This window comes from Petaurus breviceps, unplaced genomic scaffold, assembly GCF_028583685.1.
Source record: "Petaurus breviceps papuanus isolate PSGF00001 unplaced genomic scaffold, PetGlider_PUasm1.0 174, whole genome shotgun sequence".
NCBI lineage: Eukaryota > Metazoa > Chordata > Mammalia > Diprotodontia > Petauridae > Petaurus > Petaurus breviceps.
Window position 1 is genome coordinate 35,312,868 of NW_027185761.1, and position 18,334 is coordinate 35,331,201.

Genomic DNA, 18,334 nt, shown 5'->3' on the forward strand with positions numbered 1-18,334 from the left:
TTCTTTCTTTCTTTCTTTCTTTCTTTCTTTCTTTCTTTCTTTCTTTCCTTTTTTTGAGGGCAATTGGGGTTAAGTGAATTGCCCAAGGTCACATGGATAGTTTTTTGGTGTGTGTGTTAAGTGTCTCAGGCTGAATTTGAACTCAGGTCCTCCTTACTCCAGGGCCGCTGCTCTATTCTCTGCACAACCTAGATAGCCCTCCCCTTTTCTTTGTATACCCTGTGTTTAGGACAATGCCTAGCTAGGTGTACTGCTGAATAGATTTCTAGGCTTGGTTTGAGGAACACTCTTCTTCCCAAATTCAAATGCAGGCTCACAGACTAGCTGTGTGATCCTGGGCAAATCACTTACCCTTTTGTAACTCAATTACCTCATCTGTAAAATGAGTTGGGATAGGAAATGGCAAACCATTCCATTATCTTTGCTTAGAAAACCCCAAATGGGGTCATGAAGAGTCAAAGACAACTGAAAATGATTGAACAAGAACAGTTAGAATATAGTAATGCTTAATAAATCCTTTTTGGCTGGTTCTTTGACTCACTGACTGAAAGGAATATGAACAAATGTCAGCAAATGGCACTATAGACCTTCATTAACAATGGATAAAAACCTCCTGAAAGGACTGACTATTCCATGCCCAGAGCATTATCTTTTATTTTCCCATGTGAATCTGTTGATGTCATTCATGTGCTCAAAATCTTCAGTTTCTTTCTATTATGCTCCAATTTTGGGTTCAGAGTGAATGTTGATAGTAATTGCTACTCTTTTGGTCAGAAAACCTAAGGTCTTCCCCTCCCAATTTGATTGATTGATTGATTATTTATTTATTTATTTGGATTAAAGGAGGCATCCCTTAGTTCACTTCTTAAACAGCCCTAATCACTGAAAAGGCAGTTCCTCAGTCAAAGTGAGAACTCCAAAAGACATTAGATTTAAAAAGCCAAGATCTCCTGCCAAATCCTGGGCACTCTCAAGTTGTCCTGATCTATATCTGACCTGAGTCAGATGGCTCCAGAGGAGAAAGTGAGGCTGATGATTTTTTACAGTCCTCCCTCACTTAAATCCAAGTCATAACATTGAAAGTCATGACATCATCTTCCTGATGTCATGGTCTTCTTTGAGAACAAAGGGCAAAAACAATTGTTCTTGTCTCTCATATTATTCTTTCCTGGTTTAATTTTTTAAATTTCTTTTCTGGTTTCCTTTTTAATATTCTTATTCTTTATTTTTTATTGCTGGTATCTTTATTTTCTTTCACCACTCAAACTATAAGTTCCATAGGACCAGGTAATATGTTTCATTTAAATTTTGGCATATCCTCTAGATGTAGTATACTACTCTGATAGTTTTACAGAGTAAAAGGATTTCTTAAAGAACATAACTCTGAGTGGTTATTAATATCATCCTCTCTCACAACAAAACTACCCAGAAACCATCTCCATTGACTTTCTGTTACTTTCTTTGAACTTTGAACTCTGATTAGCTGATACTTCCATGGGTCCATGTTGAGTAAATTCTTATAAATGAATTAATTTGTTTATTGAATTAAGTTGAATTATTTATTCTTTATTCTACTTTGTAAGCTCAATAGGGATTTCCTATCCAATTTAGTATGGATATATAAAAAAGGTTCTGTTTTGGACCCAATTCTCATTCTTCTATACTGTCTTCTTCTTCAAAGGTTTCATCTAATCTTATAGTTCTAATTACCATGATTAAGTAGATGATGCTCAAATGTAAATTCATTATTAATATCAGTTTTAAATATTATTTCTTTTTTTCCTTTTTATTCATTTATTTTTAAGCAATCAGGGTTAAGTAACTTGATCAAGGTTACATGGTCAGTTTTTTCTGGGTGTGGTGCTAAGTATCTGAGCCCAGATTTTATCCCCAGGTCGTCCTGATACTGGAGTCAGTGCTCTTACTCGCTGAGCCACCTGGCCGCCCATTAAATATTATTTCTACCCCCTATTACTTGATGTGCATCTCTTCCTTGATGTCATATTGGCACATCAAACTCAATATTTCCAATGTGGAAGTCATTGCTTTTCCAAAAATAATCTGTCTTTTCTTTAAACTTTTATGTTTCTTGAGAACAACATTATTTTGTTAATAACACAGATTTTAATATTTTAAAGTTAGAGATATGTAATATGACCACTCTCTCTCTCTCTCCCTCCCCTCATATCCACTCAATTGGCAACCCCTGTTGTTTATGGTATCACATAGTGTGGCACAGTCTGGTGTTCCAATAATCTAGTCAATGCTTCACTGAGAATAAAGAGTATTAACATCAATCTATCCAAGGAAAAGTTACATTCACATAAAATGTTCATTAAGGACATCTGGGACATAGTCTGAATAGATGGATACCCTGTTAATATTGAAGCCTCAAAATTCGCAGATCATAGATTGTGCCATCAAAGCTGTGCTAAATACTATCAAGGTAATATTTAGGTCTTGGAAATATAACAGTCTATCTTCTCAAACTGAAAAAGAAAGAGGCTGGAAAATAACAGCAACAAAACAAAACATAAAACTCATTTAAAAGGATAAGAATCTCACTTTTTATCAACAGAATAAAAATGCAGTATTTCAGGTAGGAGGGCCTAAATTCAAAACTAAGCTTTTCCAGGTATTACATATGTGACCAAGAACAAGTTAAGACCGCTCCTAATTTCCATAACCTATGAACTGAGGAGGGGAGGGGGTGTAATGGAAAGCAAAGAAGTACTTAGTGGCTTGTTTCAGTTACTTAATTATTTACCACCTTGTTTCAGTTCAAGTGTCTTTGAGTCTTTCCCTGATTATATCAAGTCTTTGTTAAGAAACAGAATCTGTGAAGTCCACAGTGGGAGAGACTTGCCAAAGATAGGAACAGGAAGGACTTAAGAGGTGGGCAGAACAGGGAGGAGCTAACAGCAGATAAAAGCTCAAGTGCAGCTGGGACTGAGCAGAACTGGGAGGAAGCATGGCTGTGGCAGCCTGCATTTTGTCTGTCTGTGTTGATGTTACTTTGTCAGATCTGTCTGTTGATAGAGTACATTGTTGTTGTTGCAGAAGCCTTGGGAAGTTACTGCTGGTTCAGAAGCCCTGAAAGAGGATTTTCTCATTGTCTGTTTACAGAAATCCTGGAGGAGGGTTTTACTGATGTTTTCAGAGGTCCTGGGACTATACTGATGATTTGTATTGATTCTCAGACCTTGTTTTGGGTCTTTGTTGATTTCACAGGCAGAAAATGAATTGATGATGGTGCCGGCAATGTAGATGAATGTTATTGTGGCTAATGTTATTGTTAAGCTTTGTCTTCCCAGAAACAGAAATTGTGAAAGGCTTGACGTGGTCTAGTCATTGTGAACATCAGGATGGAATGGGAACTGTATGAGGAACTGGATGAGGAGTTGGACTACCTGTGAATCCAGCTGATATTTGGGTGAATTTGGGAGAGCTGGGAACCTGGAAAAGGAACCATGAAGTTTGGGAGCCAGCAGCAAGTCAAGATGAAAGGACCTTTCCTTGGGTACTTAGTGCTGGCTGCCAAGATCATGATTTACTGTGACCTAGGGGTGGAAGAACTTGTACACCTTGAGAATGATTGAGTTAAGGATGATTGGAAGTTAGTCTCCAATCAAGAAGAAAAAAAGTTTTTCTGACTGATGAGAATAAGGCAATGTGAACTAGGGGTTGAAGACATTTGTAGTTTGTATTCCTTAATGAGGATTGTTCCTAAGGATGCTTGAGTTAAGGACTTACGGAGTGATATCTTTTGTTTTAAAACTATGTGGTCACTTTAGTGATAAGTTGTTATGTTATATCATTGTGAATGCTGTACTTTGGTTTCTGTGAATGTTTTGCTTTAGTTTACTGCTGAACAAATAGAGTTCGCTATACTATGTGATCAGAAATTTAAGCTATTCACAGCAGCAGTCCTCTGGAGAGCTGCTTGTGCTTGGCTTTACAGGGGGTTGGGTTGGGATAACCTATAAAGCCTCATCTAGTTTTAAATCCATAATTCCATAATTAGACAGAAAAATTAATAGCTAGGTAGGTGACTAAATGAGTGATTGTGTGTGTTTGTGTGTGTGTATGAAACAAAGAAAAAGATAATAGATGGGATTGATAATTCAGATAGATAATTTAAAGAAAAATATACAGGTAGGCAATGAGTTGGGCTGAGAAATTAACAGGATAAATTAGCTGGGCTGGAATGTATTTTGGAAACTGCACAGTTGTATCCTCATGTGATTACCAATATAAAAATAAAAATCTTCCTTTTTTACCAATCATATCTTTCTAATGTTATTATAGGGAAGAAATTAATGGAATACCATGATTTCTGATGAATCAAAATTGTAGGTGACTCAAAGGCAATGAAAATTCTGACAGTTATCATAAATTCACAATTTAGCATGACTATGTGGAACAGATGCCCTGTGCCAGACCCAATGGGAGGAAGTGGGCCTGCCGGGACATCAAACATGATATCTCCTTGATACACAATGCTCAGTTTCTACAAGTAAGACAATATTCAGCCCATAAATATTTATCAAACACTATATTCTAGGCACTGTTCTAAGGGCTAAAGATATAAATAATGAAAAAAAAGAATTCTTACCCTCAATTAGATAAAAATCTAAAGAGGGAGACAACATCTTGAAAACTACAGACATAGAAGAGATGCGTAGATTTTTTTTTAAAGAAATTTCAAAGAGGAAGGTAATAGCCATTGTGGGGGAATAGTAAAGATATCCTACAAAAGGGGTGAGAAGTGGGTATTTAGCTGAGTCACTATTCCTTTATTAGCTTCAAGTCTTCAATCTCAACTAATTTCTATAGAAGCATTCTATTTTTTAAAAAAGGTTCTAATACATTCAAAGAAAGCCCACCACCCCCCCCCAAAATCCAACCCCATAAGCAGTGCAGAATTGAAATGGAAATGCTTCCTTTGTTAAAGTGGCCCATGGAGATACCAGATACAGATATTCTTCATTTAATTTCTAATAAAAGAATATATACACATATCTGCATATGTAAGTACAAATATATACACTCATATATATATATATATATATATATATCATATGTGTGGGACTGATCACATAAAATTGTTTTTGGAGAGTAATTAAGAAATTCTCTATCAATTATGGAAATGGAACATGGCATGACATTTTGGAACAAAGAACTGGCCTTTCTGCCAAGAAGATCGGTGTTTAAGACCTGCTTCCCACACATATTGCTTACATGTATGGCATTGGGCAAGTCACTTAAACTCTCAGTGATCTGAAAAACTCTCTAAAACTGTGTAGAGGAGAAAAGGAATCAACCTGCATGAGTAGAGGGAGGTTACTCACCTGTGAGTTCCTTGGACAAAATAAATCATTAGTTTAATCCAGTTTCTCATTCCATCACTGATTAAGTAAATGGTGCATGCTTTTTTTTTCTTGCTAAACCTTTATGTTTCCAGAGGTTTTAAACTTTGCTACATCAATATTTTCAGCTTCTATCTGAAGAATGACAAATATTTAATCATAACTCTTTTTGAGAAACCTACCTCTATAACAATATAACAAGTCAGTGAAAGGTTTCATTATCAACCATCTTCAGAATCTGGAAATCCTGGGTCAAGCCATTACTCTGTCACATACTGGCTATGCAGTGCTGGGCAAGTCATGGAACCCTTCATCTGAGAATTTCTAATATCAATGAAATCACAGATCCAATGCCTATTATATAGGATGTTCATACTCTAATAATATTCATAATTAATATTAACCACTAGATGAAAGGTAAGTATAACCTGAAAATCAGGTAAATGATGAATAAATGATGGACAATAAGGTAGATCCAATGTTTCAAGTCTAAATCTAAAGGTAGATCCAATGCTTTAAAAAATTAGAAAAATTATGTCATTGTGTCTTATTGTATCCTCTGTTGACTACATGCAAAAATACATGTATAAGAAAGACCTTAGGATGAGTAAGCTTGAAGAAATTGGTCATGTTGGAGGGATGAAATAAACAGAAGCAATCCATTGAATAATATTTAAGTATAAGGATATGTGTGTGTGTGTGTGTTATGGTTTGGTAATGTCTGTGCTAAACATTAAATAAATACTGAAACTACAAGAAAAAGTGAGATAGAATCTTCCTAGAAACCTAAAGATATTGCAAGGAATGACATAAAACATAAAAAAGAAATTGACTCCACACTGGAAATGAGTGATCAATTATATCTGGTGGCAGAGTTGAAATGATAGAAAGAAATGAAATATCCATGTTGATCTGGACTACACTAGATTATGGAAAATAGGGAGAGAGAGAAATCTTTGTTTCCTGTATATCAGAAGACAGTAACAATTGGGAATGGGATTGGATAGAGGCTGTCCCTAGAGCTTTCATATAGCTTTAATTCCTGTCTTTCATTCTTCTCTTTCACAGTCGGATCAGACTTGAGAGAGTCAAATGTAAAACTACATGGAAGAGATTTATGTGAATTTTAGCTACTTTGTAGAGAATATAATTTTTTGATGCTTCTGTGATATTGGATTTAATCAAGATGGTTAGTGAGTTCATCAGAGTAAGGAGAGAAATTATGTTTTGTTTGTGTTAGTCAAGAACAATTAGGAATTCTCTTGCTAATTCTCAAAAAGATCAAAGTCCAGCTTATCAAGTATGGAAACAAATGTTCTGTCTTTACATCTTCTAAGGTAGGCAGGAGCCAAAAAGTTAGGGAAAAGATTCACTGGTAGGAGAGGGGACTCCAAAGGTGACTTCCTCTTATAGTGAAACAAAGCATACAAAGGAAGGGAAACAATCATGAATTCATCTGGGGAGGGAGTTATTGTCATTGGAAAAAAATATCATTCAAATATATTGCTGTCTATAGCTGAAAATTGGATTAATATATACAACTTTAATGTTGCAAAGCTTGTTATGTTATCCTCACAACAACCTGGTTTGGTAGATAATATTATCCCTGTTTACAGATGAGTAAACTGAGGCTAATGCTAAATAACTTGCTAAGGGTTATTTACATAGTCAAAAATTGACACTAGAATCAAAGTCAGTTGTTCCTGACTCCAAGGGCAGCATGTGGTCTCTGTGCCTCCTAGATGGCTATTAATTTATTGAACAACCATTCATTAGATAGCTACTTTGTAGAAAATACTAGGCTTTGAATGGTCCTAGCTACTAAAAAATATGTGTTTGAAGATACATAACTGTCCAGGGCTCAGTCAAATAGCTGAAATAAATATACTACAAAGAGGGAGAATTAGGGCTTATTATATTCAATCTCCTGTAGTCATTGGAAGTATGTTTCCAGCCTAGGAGAATCAACCACCAAAAGCTAAGACATACTGACTATATATATTCTTTTAGAACAGGGTTCAAGACCATTGAATACAACCCTCCTTATTTTCATATTGAGAAAAAGAAAGGTCCTACAAAATGAAGGCACTGAACTGAGGTCTCATGACTACTTGGTGACAGAGATGGAATGACAGTATAAGTTTCCAGAATTGGTTTTCTTGGATCTTTCCAATATACTCTGCTCACTCTCCTATTAATCAAACAATGTCCATTGGCAAATGTAATAGAGGTTTTGTTTGTGCAATGACACATTTTGGGGCTTTTTTAAAGGGCCTTCACAATTTTCTTCTTGTTTTACAAGCCAGTAAGACACTTCTATCTATAAGGGGGTAGCATTTATTGGTATTTCAGCCCCTCCCCCAAAAAAGTATGCACCTGCTAGACACACTGTATGTACTCCTTAGACTACTGGTAGAATTTAGCTTAGTGTCTATTTTGCAAGATTCAAAACATATGAATGAAAAATACAGCATATATTTAGTGACACAGAGATTGTCAAAAATCTGGCAACTTGATAAACCATTCAGACAAATGAAGCAGTTGAATTGCCTCCACAAATTAAATATTTATAGTGGAAAAAATTATTCAATAGGTCAGCTTGCTTCTGTTTTAGACTTATTGTATATTCTCCATTTTATTTCTCTTTTAATAAAAATGATACAGAGAAAGAGGAATTTTTGAAATCATAATCATCCCTTATTTATAACTTGTAACTTTGAGAGCAAGATTATGGGTCATGTGCTTCTGTACTTTAGTCTGGGAAAGGATATTACCAGAGTGTTGAGAAGAGCTTGCTATGTTAAAGCAAAATATATCACATACATAAATCTAAATCATAAAGCATATACACATAAACTTACATACAGACATATATGTGAATATTCTCAGATATATATATGTATGTGTTTGTGTGCACATTTACAGATATACAAATATGTGGGTACATGTGTACATCTATTATTCTGCATATATTTATAGATATGTTTATGATATGTACGTACCTGCATACATATACATATATATGTATATATATATAATGATCTTTTCCCTATTTTTAGGGAGCTATAAGATTTTATGTAGTGTTAAAAACAATTTCCTACCTACCTTTAGGCCATTTTGATCACAGGGAGGAAATGCAATACTATCCAGGGTTGACCATAAGCCAATTTATTCCATGCAGAAAATGGTTCATCTGACCCCAATACATTAGGAGACCTCAATGATACAGTGGGAGGCTTGGACAGACAAGATATCATGTGAAAGTGCTTTTGCCAGCTAGAGGCTCAAGGGCTTTTGGTTGAACAAGCATTTAATTCCAATAGAGTAAAAAAAAATATTTTCAGAAATTCCCTGTACTTGAATTAGGGAATGGCAACTGCTTCAGAATTATTCAGATTTTGATTGGAATATAACCTGCATAAGAGCAAAATGTATTGGTTTATTTGGACTTATTTTTGCTCTGTTGCTTCATTAATCTTCAGCCCATCTGCTAGAAAGAGAATGGGTTATATCCTTTTCAAAACACAGGTTGAGTCTTCCTGACATCAGGCATGCCCAAGAAAACTGCAAAATTGAATCTAAACACCATATGGTTTGCCTACTGTATGTAACATATCTTGATTTGTTTATGTCCAGTTTTCACTGGTGTGCTTGATCCTCTGTAAATTACACTGTTACTAGAAAGGATGCTTTGTCAACATGCTCTCAAATTTCAAAACCAAACCTAAACAACCACAAATAGTCATAACATCAACCAAAAAAAGTGTATATCCACCAAACACACGCATTAGCTCTCTGAAGCAGTGTTCGCTGGCTTAAGGAGAAATAGCCAAGGCATCACAAGATCTGGGATTTTTTTGTGGGATTGCTCTCAATTTTCCACGACTGTTGACCTCTAATGAAATGCATACCGATTTTGGATAATTTTTTTCATAATGAATCATCTTTATAAGGATGATTTATATAACACTATCTAAATTCTTTCATTTTATAATATATTTCAAAGTGCTTTTTCTGAGCAAATTTTTAATGTAGCACTAAGTTTTGATATTTCTATCTTAACAATGACCAAAGGATCCATTTTGATTTTTGCTTGTTTTTCTAGAAATCTTCCTGGCCAGATAGATATTTTTTTTCCCTTTCAAAATAATTTAGCTGAACTTAAATTTACCTCCCACGTAATGACGAGCTCAGACCGACTTCCTCCACCTCCACTGATGTTTGTTGGTGCCACTACAGGGACTAAATCACAAAGAGAAATGCAGAATGGTCATCATCCTAGTCCATGCTTTACTAGAAGATTATTGCTTTGGTATTTCACCCTTCAAAGTTTTGAATAAGGACATTCTAATATAGTTTTACATTTTTATTGAGCATAAATTATGTTTACATATTTCCAAATTTTAAGATAGAGGACACTGTTGTACTTGATATAGGAGTACCCAAGTTCCAGGATTAATTAAAAAACCAAGTAACATCATGTATTTGACATTATTATTCATCATCTACTAATTGGCAAAATGATGTTCCATTCAGATGGTAAGTGTGACACTGCTGATTCCCAGACTAATTACACAGTTGTGCCGTAAACATGTTACTGAGGCATTATATTAATTATTTTTTCAATAAACAAACGAAAAAAGATCTTTTATTTTTGTCATCAGAAAATTTCAACTTTTTAAACAATTTTCTCTTGACTAAAAAAACCCATGCTAGAGTGAACAATATATGAAAAGCTCATTTCTCGGTGGCATACTTCATTTCAAGATTGAGAATAATTTCATTTTGTTCGTTTACATAATTTCTACTAGCTAGAGAAATGTATTCACTGAAAATACTAGAATGGGGGTGCAGGGATTAAAGTGCTAGCCCCGGAGTCAGGAGGACCCAAGTTTGGTTCCGGCCTCAGATACTTAACACACACACACACACACACACACACACACACACACACACACACACAAATTAGCCGTGTAACCTTGGGCAAGTTACTTAACCCCAATTGCCCTCCAAAAGAAAAAAAAATACTAGAATGACTTGTATTAGTTCAAATGAACATAAAAAGGAAGATGGAATTAATCAATGGTTATCAGAATGACTTTTCCTTTATGTTGTAATCTTTTCAATGTATGAAAAGCATATTTTTTCCAGTTATAATGAGAGAAAAACACTTTTAACTTTTTAGAAATGACCCTTTAGAAATAACTATTGCCACATATCATCATGCTAAGCATGCAATGAGGATATTTTTTAAATCAATTTTGTATTTTCCTTTTTTTTCTCTTTTTGTTGGAGGGGTGAAGGCAAGGCAATTGGGGTTAAGTGACTTGCCCAAGATCACACAGCTAGTAAATATGTCAAGTGTCTAAGGCTGGATTTGAACCCAGGATCTCCTGACTCCAGGGCTGGTGCTTTATTCACTGTGCCACCTAGCTGCCCCAATTATGTATTTCCAAATCTTCTCACAAAAAAATCCAGTAAACTACCTCCTCATTTTAGCAAGATACTTTAGTTTATACATACACAAATTTGCTTTTCATTTTTTTTTTGTTGGGAGGGTCATAGATATATGATTTCATCGACCAAAAGGACTCTGAGTGAAAATTCCTTTCACTGATACACTGTAATAAATTCTACAATTTAAGAGTACTACTAAAATGCCTATGGCAACCGAAGAGATTGAATTACTTGTCTTTGGCCACAGAGTCCATAGTAATTGCTGTTCAATCAGTTCAATTGTGTCTGACTCTTCATGACCCCTTTTGGAGATTTCCAGGCAAAGAGTGGTTTGATATTTCCTTTTCCAGCTCATTTTATACATAAGGAACTGAGGCAACAGGATTAAGTGACTTGCCCAGGGTCAAACAGCTAGTAAGTGTCTGAGGCCAGAAGTGAACTCAGGTCTTCCTGGCTAAAGACCCAGCACTTTATCCACTGTACCACCTAGCTACCTCCTCAAAAGTTCCTGGAGTGTTTTGCCATTTTCTTCTCTAGTGAATTAAGACAAAAAGAGGTTAAGTGACTTGCCCTGCATCATGCAACTAACAATATCTGAGGCTAAATTTGAACTCAAATCTTCCTGACTGCAGTCCAGTTCTCTATACACTGAGAAAACTGGCTACCTGTTGTGCTAGATGCTAAACTTGAATGCAAGTAATAATTACACTAAATCCCACCCTATTTACATTAAAATATTTGTCTATCTATCTATCTATCTATCTATCTATCTGTCTGTCTGTCTGTCTGTCTGTCTGTCTGTCGGTCTGTCTGTCTCTCTGTCTGTCTCTCTGTCTGTCTGCCTGCCTGCCTGCCTGTCTGTCTATCTATCTACGTGTTTGTAAATGGGTACATATCAATAAATAGTAGATGAACCCAAAGCAATAGAGAAATGCAGGAGAGGCAGAGAAGTAGGCAGGAACATATTATCCGTGAGGACTCATGTGCAAAACATGTTCTAAAGGTTATAATGTATAAGATATATAATAGAAAAATTGGGGGGACAGGCATGCAACAAGAGGAAAACAGAACTGAGAGTGTAAATGCTACACTGATAGGACTGTAATGTTCAAATTAAAATAAACAACAAGAAAATGCCCCAGCATATTGACTAGACCCTCTATCAATAATCTAAGGGAAGAAGGAGACGAGTCTCACATTTAAGCAGGGTGGATGGGTTATGGTCTGCATCATTGGATGACATATAGAGATAGATGATGGATAGACAGAGATGAGATAAGATCATGGATTCACTGAAATAGTTGAGGTAACAGAAAACCAATTCTTTGGTTCAGAGGAAAGACAGTGGTAAATTAAATGAATGATTACTCTTAACAATAAGAATATCAAATTGCTACCTAGTGATACTAAAATTTTATTTGTTCTCCTTTCCTTCTTGCTTTAATTGCAAGGAACACTTGGCTTAAAATGACCTTGTTTAAAGGCAAGAAAATTCTGACTTGAACTTAAACATTATTGATCAGATTTGTCTTTTTTTGGTAAAAGAAAGGAACAAAAGGAGAGAAAGCGAAATGAGGGAAGGAAGAAAAGGAAGAGAGAGGAAAAGAATGGAAAAAAGAACAGAAAGAATAGAAAATAGAGGAAAAGCTGTTTCATCTTCTGTGGGCAGCCATGGAAGCCTGGTTCAGAACTCAGATATTAAATCCTAATAGTGGACTTTAAAACAAGAATCTCTTTGAGATGTGACTTTTTATTAAGTTAGCTTCTGAGTTCTTTGTTATGGGTTACACTTCTAAGGATGTTACTTGAGTTCTGAGATCAATAGGCTCTACCCCAAGATTTTAGTTATTGAGAGCTATAATATTTGATTCAGCACTCAGGTATCTTTGGGTGGTCAGCTCTAAATGTGATGTCTTTTGAAGACTGAAGCTTTGGCTTTGCAGTTTGCTCTCAATTGTATCCGTTTATGACTGTGGCTACATTAGCAAATACCTGAGTCCTAGATCAAAGGTCTTACCCTAAGACTTGGGTCTCCTGGATAATAAATCCTTATCAAATTATCTAATCTGTGTGCTACTTCCAGGATACAACAGACTAGCTAATGATTAGAAAACTTGAGTCCTCTTCCTTTGTCTCATTGCTCTATAAAATCCTTGTCCTAAGAATCAGTAAATGGAGTTCATCATTCTTACTTGAACTACCCACATGGCCTGGTCATTTCTTATTCACGTCTCCGAATCATGCTAAGTGCTGGACACTGAGCAGCCCATGGCAATATTCCATGAGAAAAGGCAGTGTCTGAAAGTAGAAAAGTCACCTGGATTAGATTTAGAAGCTCTGGGTTCTAATTTCAGCTCTTCTAATAGACTTGTGAGGATTTCTACTTTGCATAATCCTATTTACACTGTTTTTTTTTTTACAGTTTTCCTCCCCCATTAGAATATAAAGTACTTGAGGGCTGAGATGATGTTTTTGTTTTTTTGTATCTTTAGCACTTAACACAATGGCTGCCACAGTGGAACACATTAAATAAATTCTTGTTTACTGACTGACTAAAAGGAATACATTTGATTAGTTGCACTGTAAGTTACTTTCTGCAGAAATAGTCTAAAAATCTATATTTTGATTTTAGTTAATTGAACATCATTGTACTTAGTCCATTTTCAAACAAAATGTGCTGAAACTATACTAAAAATAGTTTCTGTTGATTACAAGGACTCATCCACATCTGATAGCTTCTTAAAACTGATTGATATTTATATATTGTTCAAAGATTTATGTCCATAATTTAATCTGATCATATCTCTATGAGATGTGAACTATCGCCTTCTTTTTTTTTTTAAGGTGGGGGGATGGTTAGACTCATCTTTTTACTTCTTTGATGCAGTCCTAGTGAATAAACTCCCTCCATCAATGCAAACTTGTGCCTGCTCTGCAGTTTAGTCTTACAGAGTTGTCTAGAGTAATGAGAACTTAAACGACTCAATAGGGTCTTACAATCAAGATATGTTAGATGTGTAACTTGAAGCCAGTCCAGTTTTGCATCCATTTTGTCACAGACTACAGACATTACTATAACTCTTTCAGGTCAGAAAACTGAAAATTTATAGAAACATCACTCAGCTGTTTCCATCCAGCTAGTAAATTAGACTCCTCACCTAGGGGTAGGAGTCTAAGTCAAGTGTCACCTTTCTCAGAGTCCAGGACAAGCCACAAAAATGCATAGCTTAAAAACAAGCTTCATCACCAACTATTTCCATTAGGCTACAAAAGCAGGAAAGACCAGCTCATATATAGTTCTAGTTAACAGAAGCCCAGCAACACAGGCATTGTTAAAAGGACAAAAGGGAAGCTGTCACAAAAAGAACAATTACTGGAAGTCAAGAGGTCTGACTTTGAGTCCTGGTTAAACGATTAATAAACTATATTACCTTGGGAAATTCACTTCATTTCTATGGGAATCCATTTCCTATATTTAGAAAATTAAAGATTAGGAATGGGTGACCAATAATGTCTCATTCAATTAAAGCTGAAACAGAGGTTTCGAACATGACTCCTATGTATGCCATGGCCACGTGTCCTCTCCCTGTGCAACACTACCAAATATGACATGAAACTGATTAAAATGTTATTGACAAATATTTAACAAAATACATTAAATAAAATAAGACATAAATGACATTTAATTTCCCCAATTTAATAGTATTTTACTTTTTTCCAATTTCATGTAAAGATAGTTTTCAACTTTCACTTTTATAAGATTTTGAATTCCAGATTTTTTTCTCTTTATCCCTCCCTTGTCCCTTCTCCAAGACAGCAAACAATTTGATATAGATTATATATATAATATTAATCATATTAAAATATTTGTACATTATTCAGATAATATTACATTTTACAATTAAGTCAATATGTCACCTGCAGAAACCATTATGTTAGGTTTAATGTCCCTGTTTTTATTCAAGTTTGACATCACTAGCCTGGATGATTCTACAAAATCACTGGGGACAAAATGTTTTGGTTTCTTCTTCTACACTCTGTGTTTCTCTAGGGTAAACAAGGGGGTTAAGAAGTACTCCAGAAAATCCGAGTCCTTCTTTGCTTGACTAATTAAATGTAAAAGAACCTTGTTTGATAAGGTAATACCGCAAACATAATAACTGACACCTTGAGCTCAAGAGTTTAAGAATGAAACAAACAAGATTAAGGGGAGAAAGATGGGAATGACTTTCCTGCCAGGTTCCACTATGATGCCATTGGTCTATGAACCAGTTGATGTTCAATTAGTGTTCCTGTTAAATGGATTCAGGAGGTAGCTCATTTGAATAGCAAAAATATACTACTGCTCAATGAAGCCTCAAGTAGGTCATACTTGAGAGAGATGGAAATGTATGGCTCACTGCACTAACAGAGGCTCAATTAATTCTTGGCTACAACATTTTAATGAAACAAGCAGCAACTCATTTACATTCATAAATCTACTGATTCTCTTCTGGATTTTGGCTAGAAAAAATAATATATGAAAGAATAGAGAGATAACTTCTAAGATATCCTTGACGTTATCAGGCTGGTTTGGTTATATCATTTTTTAAACTTGTTCTTCAGTTTCATTAGTATAGAGAAAACTCAAGGAGGAAACTTAAAATGCAGGTCAGTACCTACTCTGCATCTTTTAGCCTTAAATAGTTGCTTGAATCACTGAAAGGTTAAATAATGTGCCTAGTACCATCTAGCCAGTGAGTATGAGAAGACGGCTTACATCAATGTTTCCCCGATCAGAGGCCAGGTATCTATTAAGTATGCTACCTTATCTCTCAAAAATAATCAACTCACTAAATTTAAGAGTCTGCGGCAACATCATCTGCTTTTTTGAAATACAATCTAGAAAGGAAGTCCTTGGTTTATAAAACCTGAATGTCAGTGCAAAATTATAATATTTTAGGTCCTTCTTCCATTTTTTCACGATGGACATAATGGACAATGTTTGCTGTCTTATCATACATTATTTGCTCTCACATATACTGTGACAACCAAACAGACCTTTTTGGTTGTTTTTCCCCTATTATATGTCCCTTCTCCATTTTCTCCTGACCCTAATACACTATTTTCTTATTTCTACCTTTTCCATTTTTCTTAATATCACTTAATACAAATGACTTTTATTCTCACCAATTATTAAGGATCTCCCTCAAACTTTATATTTTATACCCACTTTGTATATGTTTGATGTGAATGAATAAATACATTTATCAATTTACCTATTATGTGTAAAACACTGTGCTAAGCAGTAGGAATATAAATAGAAAAAAACAGACAGTCACTTTTTCAAGGAGCTCCTGTTCTAATGGTAAGACAACACATATGGGAGCTTTCAGCTAAAATCATATGGACATGTCCCATAGCTTTGTTTGTTTGGGGGGGTTTTATTTTTGTTTTTTTAGGATACAACGGAAAAGGATGTAACAATGCCTCTACAGTACCTTTTCCACAAATAAAATTATTTCAGTTCATGATACAGTGTTATTTGATGCTGAGGCAGAAGCATCGCTCTTCTATAGAAGCACACAGTCATGGTTCTAGGCCATTTCCATAGTGTTCATGGTGATGACGGTGCTTTGAACTTCCCAGCACATGCTCTCTGAGTGGCTTGCAGTTTAAGTAAGGCTGACTTGACTGCCTTTTGAATAGTTGTTGGTTGGCAGCTATGGGGGATATAGAGCTCCTGCGTAAAAGTTCCGTCCCCATATACTAGGGATATTATTCAGACTGGTACATAATATTTACTCTTGTAAACAAGATGCTTCCTCAGGGCATGGAATAAGAATATACAAGCATATACATACACACACTATGCATACATGCATATTTATGTACATATGTGTATATAAATGTAGATAGATATGGTGTGTATACACACATGTTGAAATAAATATGTATATAAATTGATCGATAGTTTTGTCATTATGTCCTAGGAGAGAATGCAGCACACATTAAGTACTGAAATTATAATTTAATGAATGAATCGATTTTTAATCAAAAGATTCCCAAATTTCAGGAAATCATTAGTGCTCACCTGCTGCTTTGGTTCTTAACAATTTGGATGGCTGACTGGGCTCCCCAATCCCAATGCTATTGCCAGCAACAACACGGAATTCATAGTCCACCCATGGGTTCAAACCCACCACTGTTGCAGTGTGCATCTTCCCATTGAGAATTTCTGGAACTGAAAATATTCAGGAGAATAAGTCAGATGTCTTCACAGTAGCCAAATTAAATTAACTTATTACCATAGAAAATATAATAAATATTTCTTACTTGTGGAAACAGCCAGCCAGCCTACAGTAAAAGGTGTCCGAGTCTGGATAGTATAGATTTGAATAGGACTATTATTATCGACTCCTGGTCTCCAGCAGAGCTGAGAAGTGGTACTTGAAATGTTCTCTATTCTCACATTATTTGGGGGGCCTGGGGGACCTGTAAAAAGATATTTTGTGATTATACCAAAAAGCTGTTAAAATCATTGGTTTGTGATGGGAGTAGTTTATTCTTTGACAGTCAAGTAGTTTGTTTTTGGCAATCAAGGAAAATAAAAATTGTGAATCATATAAGTATAGACAGAGTATTAATTTCCTGAAAGTCTTTGTTAATTCATACAATATATTCAGAGATTATTTTTAGAGAATTAAATAATTTCAGAATCAAAGGGGATTGCACTATCTAGTTCAATCCGTACTCCTCAAAGAATTCCTATTTCAACATACACAGTAAATGTTCATTCAGTCTTTGGTTGAAGACTTCTAAAGAGAGGAAACAAACTACCCAGTAAGATATTCATTTTTAATAACTCTAATTGATGGAAATTTTTTTAACCCTTACACTATGGCAAAATGTTCCTATTGTCAGTTTCATTCATTACTTTTTGTTCTGCTCTTTTGGGGTATTTGGAATAAGTCTAATCCAATTTTCCCATAAATCCACAAGTTATTTTCATGAATCTACTCAAAGACAGTTTCCATGTTCCTCCCACTTCCTTCTTCTACTTGACAACCATCCCTAGTCTCCTCAACTAAACTTCATAGATCATGCAAGACTCTTTCCCATTCCTATTTGTCCTCCTTTAGACACATTCCAGCTTATTAAGGTCCTTGATAAACTGTAGTGTCCCAATTAAAAATTGAAACCCCATATATCTTTTGGCCAGGACAGAGTACAGTAGGACTATCACTTCCTTATTTCTAGAATCTGTGCCCTTCAATGTAGTCTAAAAATATTTTAGCATTCTTAGTCACAAAATCACATTAATAAATACTATTGAATTCGTAGTTCACTAAAACTCCAGTTCTTAGAACAAACCAGTGTCTAACTACGTCTCCTTGGATGTGTACTTGTGAAGTTGATTGTCTGGATCCCAGTGTAAAACTTTGGACATAACCTAATTACATTTCATCTCATAGATTTTTCTTCTCCAATAGTGGAGACCATTTATCCATTGTAAATATACTAAAATA

At 35.2% G+C, this 18,334-nt stretch overlaps 1 protein-coding gene across 1 annotated transcript in view; it reads right to left on the bottom strand.

Annotated features, from left to right (window-relative positions):
* CNTN6 (contactin 6) overlaps window positions 1-18,334 on the bottom strand; it is a 517,724-nt gene that overhangs the window by 39,768 nt on the left and 459,622 nt on the right. Inside the window, exons 15-17 of the mRNA XM_069084074.1 lie at window positions 17,142-17,300; window positions 16,900-17,049; window positions 9,541-9,611 (exon numbers count right to left, since the gene is read on the bottom strand). Of these exons, the coding sequence (XP_068940175.1) occupies window positions 9,541-9,611; window positions 16,900-17,049; window positions 17,142-17,300 (380 nt within the window). The remainder of the gene's footprint in view (window positions 1-9,540; window positions 9,612-16,899; window positions 17,050-17,141; window positions 17,301-18,334) is intronic.